The sequence below is a fragment of the Dermacentor silvarum genome, chromosome 7 (genome assembly GCF_013339745.2).
Source record: "Dermacentor silvarum isolate Dsil-2018 chromosome 7, BIME_Dsil_1.4, whole genome shotgun sequence".
Taxonomy (NCBI): Eukaryota; Metazoa; Arthropoda; class Arachnida; order Ixodida; family Ixodidae; genus Dermacentor; species Dermacentor silvarum.
Window position 1 is genome coordinate 26860142 of NC_051160.1, and position 15657 is coordinate 26875798.

At 42.7% G+C, this 15657-nt stretch overlaps 1 protein-coding gene across 1 annotated transcript in view; it reads left to right on the forward strand.

The window, feature by feature from the left end:
• Positions 1-15433, forward strand: part of LOC119457803 (apoptosis-resistant E3 ubiquitin protein ligase 1-like) — an 83627-nt gene extending 68194 nt beyond the window's left edge. The window contains 6 exon segments of the mRNA XM_037719535.2: positions 3125-3304; positions 4773-4898; positions 5320-5508; positions 7124-7210; positions 9080-9255; positions 10282-15433. Coding sequence (XP_037575463.1) covers positions 3125-3304; positions 4773-4898; positions 5320-5508; positions 7124-7210; positions 9080-9255; positions 10282-10384 — 861 coding nt within the window. The 3' untranslated portion in view covers positions 10385-15433.
• Positions 15434-15657: the final 224 nt, after the last annotated feature.

Genomic DNA, 15657 nt, shown 5'->3' on the forward strand with positions numbered 1-15657 from the left:
CGAGAGTTGTCAAAACCCATCAAAATATATTCTTCACACAAGGCAGTTACACACACACACTTGCACACTTAGGCTAGACACAACACGATACAAATCAGATGGGTATTCACAAGAAACAGGAAAATAATTAACGACAAGCACTAATAGTCCAACATGTAAAGTACAAAATGAATAGGAACACTAAGTGTCCAATAGTATTCACCCGTGCTGGTCTTGGAGTCAGACGATCTCGGTGTAGATCGGGGCAAATCTCGAAGGAGGAACTTCTCCAGAGATGCAGACGCTCGATGAACTCGTCGACAAGCTTACCGGGCAATCCCCTTCTTCCTCAGACGGTCAGTCTTCACGTTAAATCTCTTTACTGGAGCGGTCTCAACTGCTTTCTGATTCTCGCATGGCGATTATATAGCCTTCATCGGTCGGAGTCGTGATCCCATAGCATGGCCAAAGCCTGGGACTCTTCTAGTCAATTCTCGCATCCTCAACCGCCGCCATCAGAGCGTCATCGAGGGGGGGCTGGTGACTCCTCCTGTTGGTGCACGCTCACGCTGTAGTAATCTCTCTCTCGACTCGCCGGGTGAGAAGGTGTCTCGGCGCCTGTGCTCTCTCTCTCTCTCATTACCGTCGCTTCGTCTATGGTTCTAGATGTCTAGACTCCGCTTGTGGCGTCGACTGTTAGAGGCGTATGAGCTCTCCCCCTCTGTTGAAGCTGCCACGGGCCAGACATGTTTCTTTCGCTGGCTTGCGTGACACACGGCGCACGCTTTGATTACGCGCTCTTTTGTGACACCTGGCAGTAGCATCGAGGAAGAAAGGCTTGCGCTAGTCCAGATCCACAGACCTCATTCCTGCTTGAGGTGACAGGTTTTAATGCAAAAGCATTATTATATGCGCCGGTGAACCATTAGAGTTGCAGAATGGATACCAAGAGAAGGGAAGCACAGTCGAGGACAGCAGAAAACTAGGTGGGTTGATGAAGTTAGGACATTTGCAGGCGCAAGTTGGAATCGGCTAGCGCAAGACAGTGGTAATCGTAGATCACTGGGAGAGGCCTTCATCCTGCAGTGGACACCAATATAGGCTAATGATGATGATGACCTGAAAATCCGGCAGCAGAGGCGGCGTGACCGATCAAAGGTACCAAAAATGGCCGACGGCTCAAACAGTAAAAACATGTCAAAAATGCTCGGATTGACATCATATTTCTCAGGGAGGTTCCTGTAAGCAAAGTAAATTAATGGCTTTGAAAAGAAAATTTCATAAATTTCGTTCTGGGTGGGAATCAAACCCGGGCCTCAGGGGTGCGAGACGAGCATGCTTCCCCGACGCCACAGCGGCTCCATGGTTCTGGCTGACTAGAGGTGTGCGTAGTGTGTGCGTGATTGCACACGTCACATCGCAGCCATCTGGCTGACAAAAGGTGTGTCCTATTTCACCAAAGGGACTATAATGCTTTTGCATTCCCACTCGTAAGCAGTCTTAAGTGTGTCTGTTTTGAGTGACAGGCTTGATTCGGCTGATAGGCTATTGGAGTGACAGGCTTGATTTTTGTTAATTTTGACCATATAAAATCAGCAGGCAATGAAGCTAAGGAAAGCTTTAGGGTAATTAGCTGTGGTTGAAATTGAAATGTAGAAAAAGAATATAATGAAGAAAAGGGAAAATGAAAGTGCACGAAAAGATAACTCGTGTCCGGTGGGAGCCGAACCCACAACCTCTGTACTACGCATGCATTGCGCTGCAAATTGTCCTTACCAATTGTTATTAACAAAAAATCGAGCCATTCAATTTTTCCTCTTCTCCAAACTTCATAAGGGTACGACATAGCTTGCATGTCATAGGCATAACAAGAATCCCATTCCACCCACATCAAACGTGCCGCATAATCCTGCATGGTATTGTACGACTCCGTTCCAGCATCTCAAGCTGTGCCCAATAATGCCTTAATTGTTTTTGACGAGCACTGCTCGTCCAAGCCCTCGTGCTCCTAAAGCGTTTAGGACGAATGCTGCTCGCCCTTGCGGTACTTGTTGTCCCCTTGCCCGTTCTGGACAAGAGATGCTCTTCCGCAGTTTTATTGGTATTTTGGTCAGCAGATGGCAGTACGTGCCTGGTTATTTCTTCTTCTACATTTGAAGCGCGTTTATCATGTGGCAACTGGTGTTTTAGCAATGGTGTCTGGCAGAGGCAATGTGTGTAACGCTGGCCTATGTTCCAAAAAAACGAGGCACTTCTTCATCTTCTTTCGATGATGATGGTTCAAACAGTGAGGTAAATGTCTATTCATGATGAGGAGACAAACGTGATGATGACTGAGGTCAGCAGCTCCTCAGACAAAGGAGACAAAGACAATAGCTCATAAAACAACACTGCAAGTGCGCGTCTGTAGACTAAAATTGACATGAACAGTGTTCCACCGAAGCCTCCACTATTTCCTTTTTTTCTGTACTCTGTAAGGAGTTTACTATAGGCTCGTCAGCTGAATTCTTATAATATATTGAGTGTTTTCTAGAAGATGAGCTGCTTTTGATGATAATGGATGAAACCATTCGGAAAACGACTCTGCGTAATCTTTGTTTTGAGCTGTACTACACCCAGCCAAAGCTCCTTTAGTCAAGTAGCACACATTAGCATCCTCAGTTAATGTGCTAAAAACTAAAACATTCTATATATACTTCTCCCTTAATTTTTGTTGATTGCTAGTAGGTGTTGGTGAAATTTTACTATAGCGTACAGTAAACTTCAGTAACCTACTTTTATTCATTCTATGAGGCGGTGTTATTTTTTGCCTCAAAAAACCTTCTTTATATGACAAGGTTATTCACAATCAGCAATAAAAAAAAAAGTAAGCATTCTGCGTGAGAAATTTCTCAATGAAAAAAAAATGGCTAAGGGGTTTAATATTATGTTTCATGCATGACACCCAAGCTTCAACCACACACCTTAATATCTTGTGCCGTGTGTAGCTATAGTATGCCACAGGCCATCATAGGGCTTTGCATTTGTTATTAAAACCTACCGTGAATGCATTTTGGCATATGGTGATGACGATGAATGCCATTACGTTGTTCGCATTTCTCATCGTTGACCCCATGCTCGCGCGGCGCCCCGCCCGAACCTGCAGGTTCACCCAAACCCACGGAGACCGGCTCACTTGAAGTTGAAGCACTACGAGTACGCGGGCCGCATCGTCAGCAAGTGCCTTTACGAGTCCTCGCTAGGCAGTGGCTACAGGCAACTAGTCAGGGCTCGCTTCTCCAGGTCGTTCCTTGCTCAGCTCATCGGACTCAGGGTTCATTACAAGGTAAGCCTCTCGTGCTCCTTACTCGCACTTTCTCTCTCTCTTTTTTTTTTTTTTTTACTTGTCTTTGTCATGTTCGGGGTTTTTCAGAAGACAGCGCAATCTAGAGCACTTAACAACTTCTGTGGCCAGGGCTTCTCCGCAGAAAGTCTGGTTTAGCATATTAAGTGCTAACCTGCACAGTGGGTCCAGTACAGGTCCAGTACAGTAACCTGTACAGTGGCCAATGAAATTGTGAGTATGACAGGATCCTGTCAAGCCATGACGAAACATGATGAAAGGTGAAGACAAGCACTGACCGCAAAACATTTAATGTTGTATCTCTCCCTTGAGAGTCTTGTTCACGATGGCATTGGGAACGAGGTTCTTGTGTGGAAGCTGAAACGTTTAACATTACTAAAACCTTTTGCAGTCAATGTTTGTCTTCATCTTTCATCGTGCTGAGCGTGAGGTCACGGGTTCGACTCCCAGTTGCAGCTGCTGCATTTATGCGGAGCTGGAATGCAAAGATGCTCGTGTGCTTAGGTTTAAGTGCTCGTTGAAGAACCCCAGGGGTTCTAAACTAATCCGGAGCCCCCCTACTACTACGTCTCTCATAGACCCAGGATCACTTTATGAGATTAAACTCGACTAGTCAACCAGTGAACTCTTATCCACCACGGTGGTTAAGTGGCTGTTGCACTTTGTTGCTTCGTGCGAGTTCGAGGATTTGATTTCTTCTTGTGCAGCCAGCACACATGCCGAGTCTATACAGAGACGTGCGGCATGTGCGTGTGCAGCACTTCACTGTCAATACCGTGTATGATGTGTACGTTCAACTGCTGAGCTCTTGCAATGTGTAGGTTTCATTGCTACTTTATTTTTTTTCTCATTATATTATTCATATTATTTTTTTCATGTAAGCACAAACACGAGGGCAAGAAAGTAGTAGGCAGCATCAATGAAAGTCAAGACTAAAGTTTATTATCAGCAGAAGAATGTAATACATAATAATTATGTATAGTCATATCCTTTAAATTTGTGTAATTGTTATTACTTGCAGTGGCTCAGTAGCTATGGGCTTTCTCCTGCTCAGCTGAGCAGCTACGTCGAAGGTTCAATTCCTTGTCACCACAGCCTTATATACGAATGCGCATGTATACTCTGGTTTCGGTGCACATTAAAAAAACCTAAGACAGCATTAATCCCGAGCTCATTGCTATGCCGTCCCTTGTAACCACCAATGAACTTTTTCATCAAACCTTATTGACTCTGTGAAATACTCTTTCATGTAGAAGTTGTTGCCAGCAATGCTTGGTGATGGGCATGTTACATTCTAAGTGCTCAACAGTGTGAGTAATATTTATATTATTACGGTACCATCATAAATAGCATTTGATGCATTTGCTGTGGTAAGAATGGCAGTGAGCAAAACCATCACTAGCAGCATCGCCTTGCGTACATCTCTTGCCATTAAATTCTTTCCTGCCAGTACTTCGAACAGGACGATCCAGACTTGTACGTGACCAAGATAAAGTACATTCTGGAGAACGACGTGGACGACATGGAGCTGTACTTCTCCGAAGAAGAGTACACCAGCTCCGGGCAGCTCTTGAAGGTGATGGTCTTTGCTTTGCTTCACTTTCAGCACTGTTGGTGAGAGTAGCCGCGATTGTGACCACTGCCGCGTGCCACAGGCACTAGCACGCATACTTTGCGTCTGCCTAGCATAGACGCAAGAATGTCAACGCCATTCATGGAGGAGTTTATTTTGGGTCATTGGCCCCACTTGAGATGTGCCACATTAGCAGTACATGTAGCACTGTGCAAGCTGCGTAAATTCTTTCATTATATCAAAAAAGGCAGTTGCATAATCTGCATATGTCGGCACAAACCATAAGGAAAAGCCTGGCTTTTCACCTAGTAGTATACGGTGCTTCATGAATCTACAACATGAGTATGGCACCACTTGGAAAGTTACTTGCCTACTCCTTAAATGACTTTTTTCTTGATAAGTACCCTTGTTTCTGCGTGTACAGACGACCGAGCTCATCCCTGGTGGCTCACGGATTCATGTCACCAACCAGAACAAACTCATGTACCTTGACGCGCTGGCACAATATCGGCTGGCCACCAGTGTCCGAGAGGAAGTGGAACACTTCCTCAAGGGACTCAACGAACTCATCCCAGAGAACCTGCTTTGCATTTTCGACGAGAACGAGCTAGAGGTACTAATCTTTTTTATCATTTTTTTTTTGACAATAGTTACACATAACCATTGCCTTCATTATCTTGTCCTACCCTGTAAAAAAAAAACCTTGTGTCCCATAACCTCTATATCCAAAAATTTCTGATATATGGGAACATACAGATTTCTATATGGAATACATCCCTATAGTATCCAATAATTTCATATGATATTGGAAACATGTACGTTTTTATATGGGATCCCGATATCCCTAATGTATTAATTCCATGTGACACATGCCACCATTGGGGTCTTTATATGAAAACCATATGCAAAATAATTCTATATGATCTATGGTAACCTACAGCTTTTTATATGGGATATATATGTCCTATAATTCCATATGATATATGGGAACATACTGGTTTTTATGTTATCCCCATATCCAATAATTCTGTATGATATATGGGAACATGTGGGTTTTTATTTGGGATCCTCATATCCATACATCCAATAATTCTATATCATATATGGGAACATACAGGTTATTATATGTGATTCCTATATGTTCATATAGGATTGTTGGTATGGAGCTTAGGTTTTTTCTTTGGTTTTTTTTTTTTCTTTTTTGATGAAGTAACCAATGCCCTAGACAAAGGACATAGAATTTGCCACAGTGTAGCATCTACTTGTATGGGCTGTTTTGGCTTTGGCTGTAATTTGGTTATTTCACTCTTGGACATGATGGTGTGAAGTTAACACGTTTAGAAAGTGCGGCGGAGGGTGTTTGCATGCATACTATTTTGACTTCCACTAAATTACCTACCGTAATACTATTTTGGCTCCCACACTATTTGATACTCCGCATACTATTTTGACTCCCACTAATTACCTACCGTAACACGGTGCATCAATCATTAGAACAAATTGGGCTTAACCATGGGTGACAGCATTGCTTCAAAGCTTACTATTAGATATTGTCTACAGATAGAAGAAACACTTAATGTTACCACAGATAAAATATTGGACTGGCTTATTGAGGTGTCGGAAGATGGGGCATCTATTTTTTAATGTATTATTACTCGGGCTGCTTGTACCATCTATGACATAGCGTTGTGAAAAATAAACATTCTGCTCAAGTAGCTGCAAATCGGGTGCCTGTAAGCAGTTAGACAATTTTATCCATCCATTGCTTCTGCGTAGTTCCTCTGTACAACCTATAACTGGCAAGAGTCTGTGAAGTCGGAGCCACCCATCGAACTCACTGCACTGCTTTGCACACTAGGGCTGTGGCAAAGCTCACTTACGAAAAGCAATAGTCGCAATATACGGATGTTTGTAAATGACTAGCAACTGTTTCTTGTATCATGTGCTGGTGAAAAGTTATGAAGACATCTGAGGTTCATTCAAATCATCCTGCACTAGTGAATTAGTTCATTGTGGTTCGGTGCTTGTTCAGTGCACAAGCACCTGACTGGGCCGGTTGTGCTAGACCGGACTAGGTAGCACTAGTGAAAAAAAAAAAATAGTGAGGCCCAGCACTTCCTGATCTAGTTCAGGAAGTACAGGCTAATCAGTGAACCTCTAAGGAAAAAAAAAATGGAGTAATGAGAAATCTGCCATGTATTTTCTCTTGCACGTTTCTGTCTTTGCAGCTGTTGATGTGCGGCACCGGCCAGTTCAGCATAGCCGACTTCAAAGCCAATCACACAGTCAGTGGCTTTTCTTTTGAGTTCAGAAAGGTAAGCTACCTCTTTTTTTTCTGCCTTCATGGTGCTAAGATTTCGTCTACTGTGGCTAGTGGAATGAGCAATTGCTTCGCAAGCTGTTTTGTTTGAACCATCAACTCACAAAATGGTCGTCCACTTTTGGTGTCAAGCATCCGTGAGAATTCTGTCTTTCTTTAGGATCACAGCATTGGTACCTAAAGTCTTTTCTATATTTTTCGTGCAGAAGTGTCCGTCAGAAGCTGGTTACAGACCATGAAACAATTATTAACGTTTCATGGCTTTTGTGGTTTGAATGGAAAAGCAATGAATAATGAAAACACAAATCTCCATTTCTATTCCTGTTTTACAACTCGTTCAGCCATCTGTCATTATAAATATTGTGGTCTTGTCATTCTTGTCACTTTGCTTTGCTCTGTCATTGCGTAAAACTTGCCTGGCATAGGTAAAATAGAATACCAATGGTTAAATTAGTTATTAGCACTAATTAGCAATTAAGAATTTTTATATTTTTCTTTATTATTAACATCATCATCATCATCATCATTGTTATTACTATTATTATAGTCATGAGTGAATACTAAAGTTTCGTAGCTAGAGATGGAATTGAGAAACCTATGCTTCTTTGCTTGCTTTTGGCAGTGGTCTTGCTGACCAAGCTAGGTGAACATTGTTACCAAGCATTCCTTAAATCGTATACATAAAAGCCCATTTATGGCATTATGGCAAAAGTTAACTTCAATGAAGCACCACAATTCTCAACTTCTCCGTTTCCAGTCCACCAACTATGATTTCTGTCACAGTGGGCGGAGGAGCTAAATGTGGTCTCTTCATTTTACATGAAGTTCTCTAGTTAAGTCTTCAGCCACCAAGCCTGAGCTGTACTCGTTCTAGCTGTTTAAGCCAATAGCGTTCTAGCTCTTTGTGCCAATATCGCCCAAGACAAGCCGCACACATCGAGGATACAGCTTCTTCTGCCGAAACTTCGAGTTTCTTCGATGCTTTCGATTTCTTTCGTTTTCATCTGTTCAGATGAATATGCTCAAACCATATAGGTTTGCCAAGGGATAATTTCTTGTCAGTGTTCATCATCATCCTATTTATATCCTCTGCAGCACAAAGGACTGTCCTAGCAATCTCAAATTACACTTGTCTTGCACCAGTTGACCACATCTTATGCCTTAAAATTTCCTAATGTCATCAGACCCCCTAATTTTTGCCATCCTGAACTGCGCTCTCCTTCCCTTTGCATCTATTCCACACGGTTGGTGCGGAAGTAGAGGCAGAGCATTGGGCTTGTGTACGTCAGTGTAGATGCTTTTCAATAATATTTCGAGCGAACATAAAAGGTAAGCTGCACTTGGCAATATAGTTTTCGAATTTGGATATAAAAAAAGGTAAATTTTGTACACTTTCTTTTATGAAAGAACTTGGGAGTTAGACGATTAATGATACAGATTACATCTCCCTCAGACTTTGTTAAGAACGTTCGCTTAACTGCAGATCTGCAAGTACACTGTACTGGCTCTGAACTTCACTACCAGACTTCACCAATTCACAGCTTTTTTTTTTTTTTTTTTTTGTTTCACAGAGTGCTGTGGGGTCAAACATTTAATCTCTACTTAATGCAGGAGCAGTATTCTCGAGCGATCAGTTTCAGAGTTTCACTTCTCGGGACTGTACATGTCAACACGGCCGATAACGCCAGAAACATTGTGAGCCGTATATGTAGACGCATCCAGTGCCGAGCCTCGCGAAAGTGAAACTATCTCCGAGAGTAATTGCTGGCGAATCCCACCTCTGTTCTTTGTTTTAAAGAAGAAAAGTGTTTCGTGGCTCCCAAGAACTTTGTGTTATAAACAAAGCCTTGCTGCAAATCAACAGGTGCTGGACTGGTTCTGGACGGCGGTGTCAAACTTCACCGAGGAGGAGATGGCACGTCTGCTCCAGTTCACCACCGGCTGCTCCCAGCTGCCACCAGGGGGCTTTGCTGAGCTCAATCCACGCTTCCATCTGAGTGCAGCGCCCACTTTTGGCAGCCTGCCTACAGCGCACACGTGGTAAGCGGTGCTGCCTCTCCTAGCAAGCGAACAGCGCGAAGGTCAACAAGGATATGTAAACGGCACAAAATCGAGCTTTGACCAACTCGCCAGTGATCAATCCGGTGCCTCTGTGGTGTCGTCATAGCCCACTGTGCAGTTGAGAGACGCTGAATCTCGTAATTTAATTAGGTTGTAGCTTGCCTCTTGCAACGATGTGCACATGTCATTCTAATTGAAGCACCTTACAAAATGGAAAACTTGCAAGTAGCCCCGTTTTTGTAAAATTTCAACATCCCTCCGTTCATTGCAGTCTCCTTTGTTATATAATACCACCACACTCAGCACAATGTACCATATGCTTAAGACAAAAGTTGAAAATCTATTTTCTTTTTAATGGAAATTGTGGCTTGACTTATATAACCAGGCTTTTTTTCTATGCGTGTTGTTTTGCAAAGAGCATGTTAGAGGCATTCTGCTTTGCAAAAGCTGAACAAGCAAGATGCCTTTGCCTAGTGCTAGAGTTTCAAATGGATTTACATTTTTTTTAAGGCAAATAAATCATCATCGGCTGCATGTACACACACTGTTTCTTTCTGACGAGGAAAACACCACAACAATGTCCACACCTCGATACAATGTGCTTTGTATCACGGTGTAAAAAAAATATAATTGAGGCCATTTGGAAAAGCCATATAGCGTGTGCGACAGACTACCTCCCTTGTGTACTTCACGCAGCTTATTGTCAGTGTGAGCCTTTCGCAATGTCATTTACTGCCTCGATAAACATGAGCAGCCAGTACCCTTCACCTTAGGCTTAGCTATATACAGGGGTTTAATGTGCATTTTGTCATAGTGTTAATCAAATTATGTTGAGGCATCTTGAAAACACATTGTGTATGACATACTACCTCTTTTCCGTACGCCATGCAGCACATTGTCAGCAAGCGCGTTTTGCAACATCACTTGAGCTGCCTTCGTAATCATAAATACATAACCAGTGCCATTCATCTGATGGCTTACTCGACTCTTTCATTGCTTCCACAGTTTCAACCAGCTCTGCCTTCCCGACTACGACTCGTACGAGCAGTTTGAGCGGGCCTTGAGGCTCTCCATCAACGAAGGCACCGAAGGCTTCGGCATGATCTGATCCATGGTTCTGAATGTCGCTCCGAAGCTATCCTACCCGCCAAGAAAGTTCAGTGCACGTGTGTGTATGCTACCGGTTGTGAGTACGCACGACTTCGCCGATGCATCACGGATTGCCGTGGTTGGTGCTACGAGTGGAGGGCCTGCAGAATTTGATGCCAAGTGTTGTTCTAGCAGCAAAGAAGACAACTTTGTCTTTCTTTTTGTACTTCTAGTGAAACGGAAGTTTTGGTAGTCAGTGACGAGTGACGAGACCTCATGTGCGGTTATTTTCGGCTGGCACATCAACGAACAGACACTTGTGATGTGCCTTGGTGCTTTCATGTGCCGCACTTGTAAGCATCTCCTGCGTACAATTTCTTCTTTTTTTTTTTTGCGTCGTGTACTTCTATGCGAGCCCATTGTTAACGTGTCAAAATATGCAACGCACATGGCAGCGCTAACTTTTTGCCACAATGCATTCATCGCTGCTGCAAGTTACTACGGCTCACTTAGTTCGTGCAGTGTAGTGTGTGATGTCTTTCTGAAATGGTTTCGTCGGTGTCACGAGTGCGATTGGCACTGGACGGGAAACGGTATAAACGATACCATCGTTATCTTTGTTTATCAAAGCAGCATTTAGAGAGTCCAATAATGACATTCTATAGCTTCGTTGTGTACTTAAGATCATTCATTCCTCAAACACTTGCTGTAGCTAGAAATCTCATTAAAGCTGAAATGTAGCATTAACTTGAAACAAGCACTGCAGAAACGTGCCGTCTCCCTTAGCTCTAATACCTGCCAGGCCTTAGCACATGCTGAATGCAAATGTTTTCAAAGTTACCACGGACTCTCTGCAAAGTAGTCTTATAGCTCTCCACGAGGAATGATTAACAAACTTTATTAGGCCTCTTTAGAGGCACATCTTTGAGAGACAGGTGGTAGTTTGGCGAGGTGGTTACGTGTCATGCTGCTCATGATGTAGCGCATTATAACATGCCTTGCCGTTTCCTCGTTTATGCCATATTTTCTTGTAGTGCCGTTGATTCACGATAATTCTAACCATGATAATTAAAAGTTCTAGTTATTCAATATAAATTTCAAAATTTGAAGGGGCTAGCCATGAGCCTATACATTTTTAAAGTCGATTGATTCAAACTGGCCCTTCAGTTAATTCGAACAATTTGACTTCCCCAGGGAAGAACAGGGAAGCCAGAAATGGCTTTTGAGAGGTCATAGTATGGCATGAATAGTCAAAAGTGTGCTCACGTTTGAGTGCCAGGACACCATTCACGGTGAATGGCGCAGCTACCAGGTGGCGCCATTGACCTGACCCAGTCACTGTAATTGCAGCCATGTCATACATATTTGGTATACTACTATGTTAGCCTACCAGTCCTAGATATTTTTTGTCTGTTTGAAATCTGTTTACATATACATTTTTATACAAAAGGTTGCGATTCTGTTCATGGATCACATTTTACTTCAAATAATTCAGACAAAGGTCTTCGGTCCTTTAGAGCTTCAATTACCATGATTTGACTGCTGTATTTTTGTGGTGTTTGTCTTGACTTGCATTTAATGCTTCATTGCAGCGCACTCAACTTTTGTTCCCCATGACCCTTCCTAGTGTGGAGAAAGCGATTGCATTTCTGTGAGGGTTGGCCAAGTGAAACCTGGATAAGGTGCAAGAGTTTCGTCTGGCTTTTCGTTCCCGCCCAAATTTTCTTTCTGATAGCTCTAACACAGGCACACTGATCAAAAAACAATGCTGTATATTGTTTTGTTTTTTTTCACATGTAGATATCCATGTGTGAAATTGTGCCAGTTGTTATTGCGTTACTGAACTTCTAGTGAGCTACAGGTTCAGTAACAAATATCAGTATTGCAAGCCCGACCTCTGCCACGTCCAAGTTTCATTTGGTTGAGCCTGATGTGTGTGTGTATATATAACAAACTCACCATATTCCATTTTTAGACTGCGTTAGGGGGACCACTCGATCGACTTTAACCAATCCAATCGCCATGGCAACCTTGTAGCATTCCTTTTGATGCAAACAAGAAAAAGCAGTTGTCTAGTCATGTTTTGTACGTCAAGTTTTGCTGCAACTTCAGCGTTTCTTTAGGTAGACTTCGCGCTTGCTCCACGGTTCCTTTCCCAAAAGCTACAGTTCCTTGGTAATGTTGTTAACCTTGTCACATGGGCGCACTTTTATTGCTGCAGTGTACCAACTTGGGTTAGTTGGTTTTAAATGGAAACAGTCAATAAAAAAAATTTAAAAAAGATAAGAAAAAGTGCTGACGATGTTAAGAACATTGTGAACGTGGTACAGATGACAGGCCAGTGGCAAGTAGACAGACAGCACAGACGCCTGCATGGTCTGCCTTCTGGCTGTCGGCCTGTTGATGCTGTTTATTTGTAATTTCGTTGCCAAGTGAGAAAAAAAAAAGTGACGCTGGATTTCAAGTGCATTGCTGCCTGGCCTCTTTTGACAGAAGTAGAAATTAACGCTGCTCGACTGGAAGCGGTTTCGTGAATCGCGTTAAGAATTCCTGAGCTGCGTGAAGAGCTTGCTGTTTGCACTACCAAACCAAGTTTGAGTGTTGCTCAAAGGAGTACTGATAGAAAAAAATTGTCCTTGTTTTTGTTTATTTATTGAATAGCTGTCGACCCAGTAATCGCAATATGGAGCCTCAATTCCCCGAGAGCGCAACAAATAATTGCGTTGCCTTTCAACGTGATCGATTCAAAGCACACCCTGTGGACAGCACAGCTTCAGACATCGAAAAAAGAAGACTGTTCATGGGTCACCAATACTTGATGTGGCGGTCTCGTGGTACCAGATACCACTGAGGAAAGGGAGAAAATTGTCACCCACCCGACAGTAGCACAAACCTACAAAGGAAACTCACCGACTGTAGCTTCATGCTATAGTCGAATGAATGGGAATTTTCCTTTTCACAAACCTTTCCTCCACCTTGTTGGATTTGGCAGAGCTAATTTGCGGAACCACTGTCTACACACGCGCGCACACTATGGCCATGTTGCCGAAAGCAGAGTCCATCCAGCATTTGATGGGACAACAAGGAAGAGCGAGTTTTCCAGCATTTCTAAGAGAGGCTCCCAGTTAAAAGGGCTGATTTGGCAACTTTCGGTGACTGTTACTATAAGGCCTTCAACTACTGTAACGGGCTGACTGGCACACTCCTGAAATGTGTGCGATACCACGTGATCTCCACCTCTCCTATCAGTGACGTAAATAGGCTCCTTTTTCAAGTCCGAAGCCACGCAGCACTTGGTGCGCATTTTGAATGGGTCGCATAGAAAGTTTTGTAATAGAAATCACTTGTGGCACTCTTCGCAAGTGATTTGCAACGTAATCGTGGAGTCAACAGCTACTTAAAAAAAGAAATATAATTAAAAAGAAAGTCGGGCACAAATTTGTTTGTGCCGTTACTCCTTGAACAATGATCAATACCTGGCAAACAAGGGAAGCCCGAGCCTGGGAACAGCGTTTTGACAAGAGGACTTGCTTTTGTCAAGACCCGACCTGTTATCTTAGGGGCCTCGCTTATCTTCATCGGGGATTCCTGACAAAGACCAGACTCCTTGTCGAAACTATTTCGCTTGTTTGCCTTTTGCTGATCAGGTGAACTCTCCATCATGGTTTAAGCTTTTTGTCTGGTTTGGGCTGTTGAACAAGAGAGAGAAGGAAGGAAGGAAAGGCAGGGAGGTTAACTAGACTTTGTCCAGTTTGCTACCCTACACGTGGGGAGGGGGATTGTTAAACAATGTTATAATTACGGCGGGGCCTCTTGAAGCTGTTAATATAGCAGCCTTTTTGTCCCTACCATAGCACTTTTCTTTTTTGTCTGAGGAATGCTTGATGTATGAAGAGAATACGAGTCCAAACCCTTAAGCTACACACCAGATGGCTGCTTATCGGCCATTAGTGCTGTCTCTTTAAAATGATTTTTCTTTAAGAGCAGACTCTAGCCGAGATCACAACCAAATATGCATCTCAAACGTGTTTTTCCCATGCGAGGTAACAGCTTGACATTTCGGGAAAGAGAGCTCCACAAGTCGCTTCTGATCTCGTCAAAGGTTTGTTTGGTCTAAATCGCACAACTTGCCTGTTCAACAGCACAGTGCGTTGTCTCGTGCAGTTGGTCATTTCTACAGAGCAGGCACAGTTCCAGAAATTAATATCAAAATCAGCATCAATGAGTGGCGTTAGTATTGTTTCTACGTGGGTTACTGGGCAAGAAGCCTTTGAATACATGGCTTGCATAGTGCACTTTAGTATAAAACGGGAATGCCTCATTTGCCTTCCAGCTCAATAAAGGGACACCTAAGGCCAGCATAAATCAGTTTAAATTAGATGTTTTAAAAATTATAATCAGAAATTAGTCATTTTCTTAAAACTCTATTTTCATTTATTTTTAGCAAAAAAAGCAAGCCTACTGTTACTGCGGGACAGTGAACACCAAACATCCCTTTGTTGAAGTTCATGCCAAAAACCTTGGCGCAGGTCTAAGCAGGTAGGTACGCTAGCAGACCCGCCAACTTCTATAAAGTTCGAGAAATTGCTTCAATCAATGCCCGAAAATAAAATATTTTGGTTAAAAATATTTAAAGAATGTTTTAGTACTTGTGATGTTGACTATTAAAATAAATTGCAGCCTCTGTTTTCTAGCAATGCTGCGAACAGGCACACTTCTCAGTATTGCTTAGCAGGTACTGATAGGCTAGGTGATAATTTATAATGTAGCTAAACAACACACTTGAAAAAAAAACAAAAAAAAACATGGACATGAAAAAAATAAACGAGCACATGCACACTTTGTGTGTCTTTTTAAGAGTGCTGCTTAACTAAATATTGTGAATTCTTAGTATTGAGAGCTGAATTTATCTGCGTCACAGGCGAATATGTTTATAAAATGGTGTGGGTGGCAGTTCCTGCGGGTGGGAGTCAGAATAAATGCGTGGGACCATAAAATTTGGCTTCGAAATATCGGTCGGTGACTGTATTTGTATTTTTAAAGAATAAATGCTGCCCTAAATTTGATTTAAAAAAAAAAGTCTTAAAACCACTGACGTCATACGACACTTGTAAACAATTCATTTGTGCAAAGGCGCATAGAATGACGGACAAGGCGCAGATGGAAGACGGGACAGATGCGCCGCTAAGGTGTCCTGTCGGTCCTTGTTTTTCGTTCCTTGTTTGTACGTGCCACTTCAAAAAATAAACTAGTATGCCAGCTTGTCCAGCTTACACATTCTTAACCTGAAAG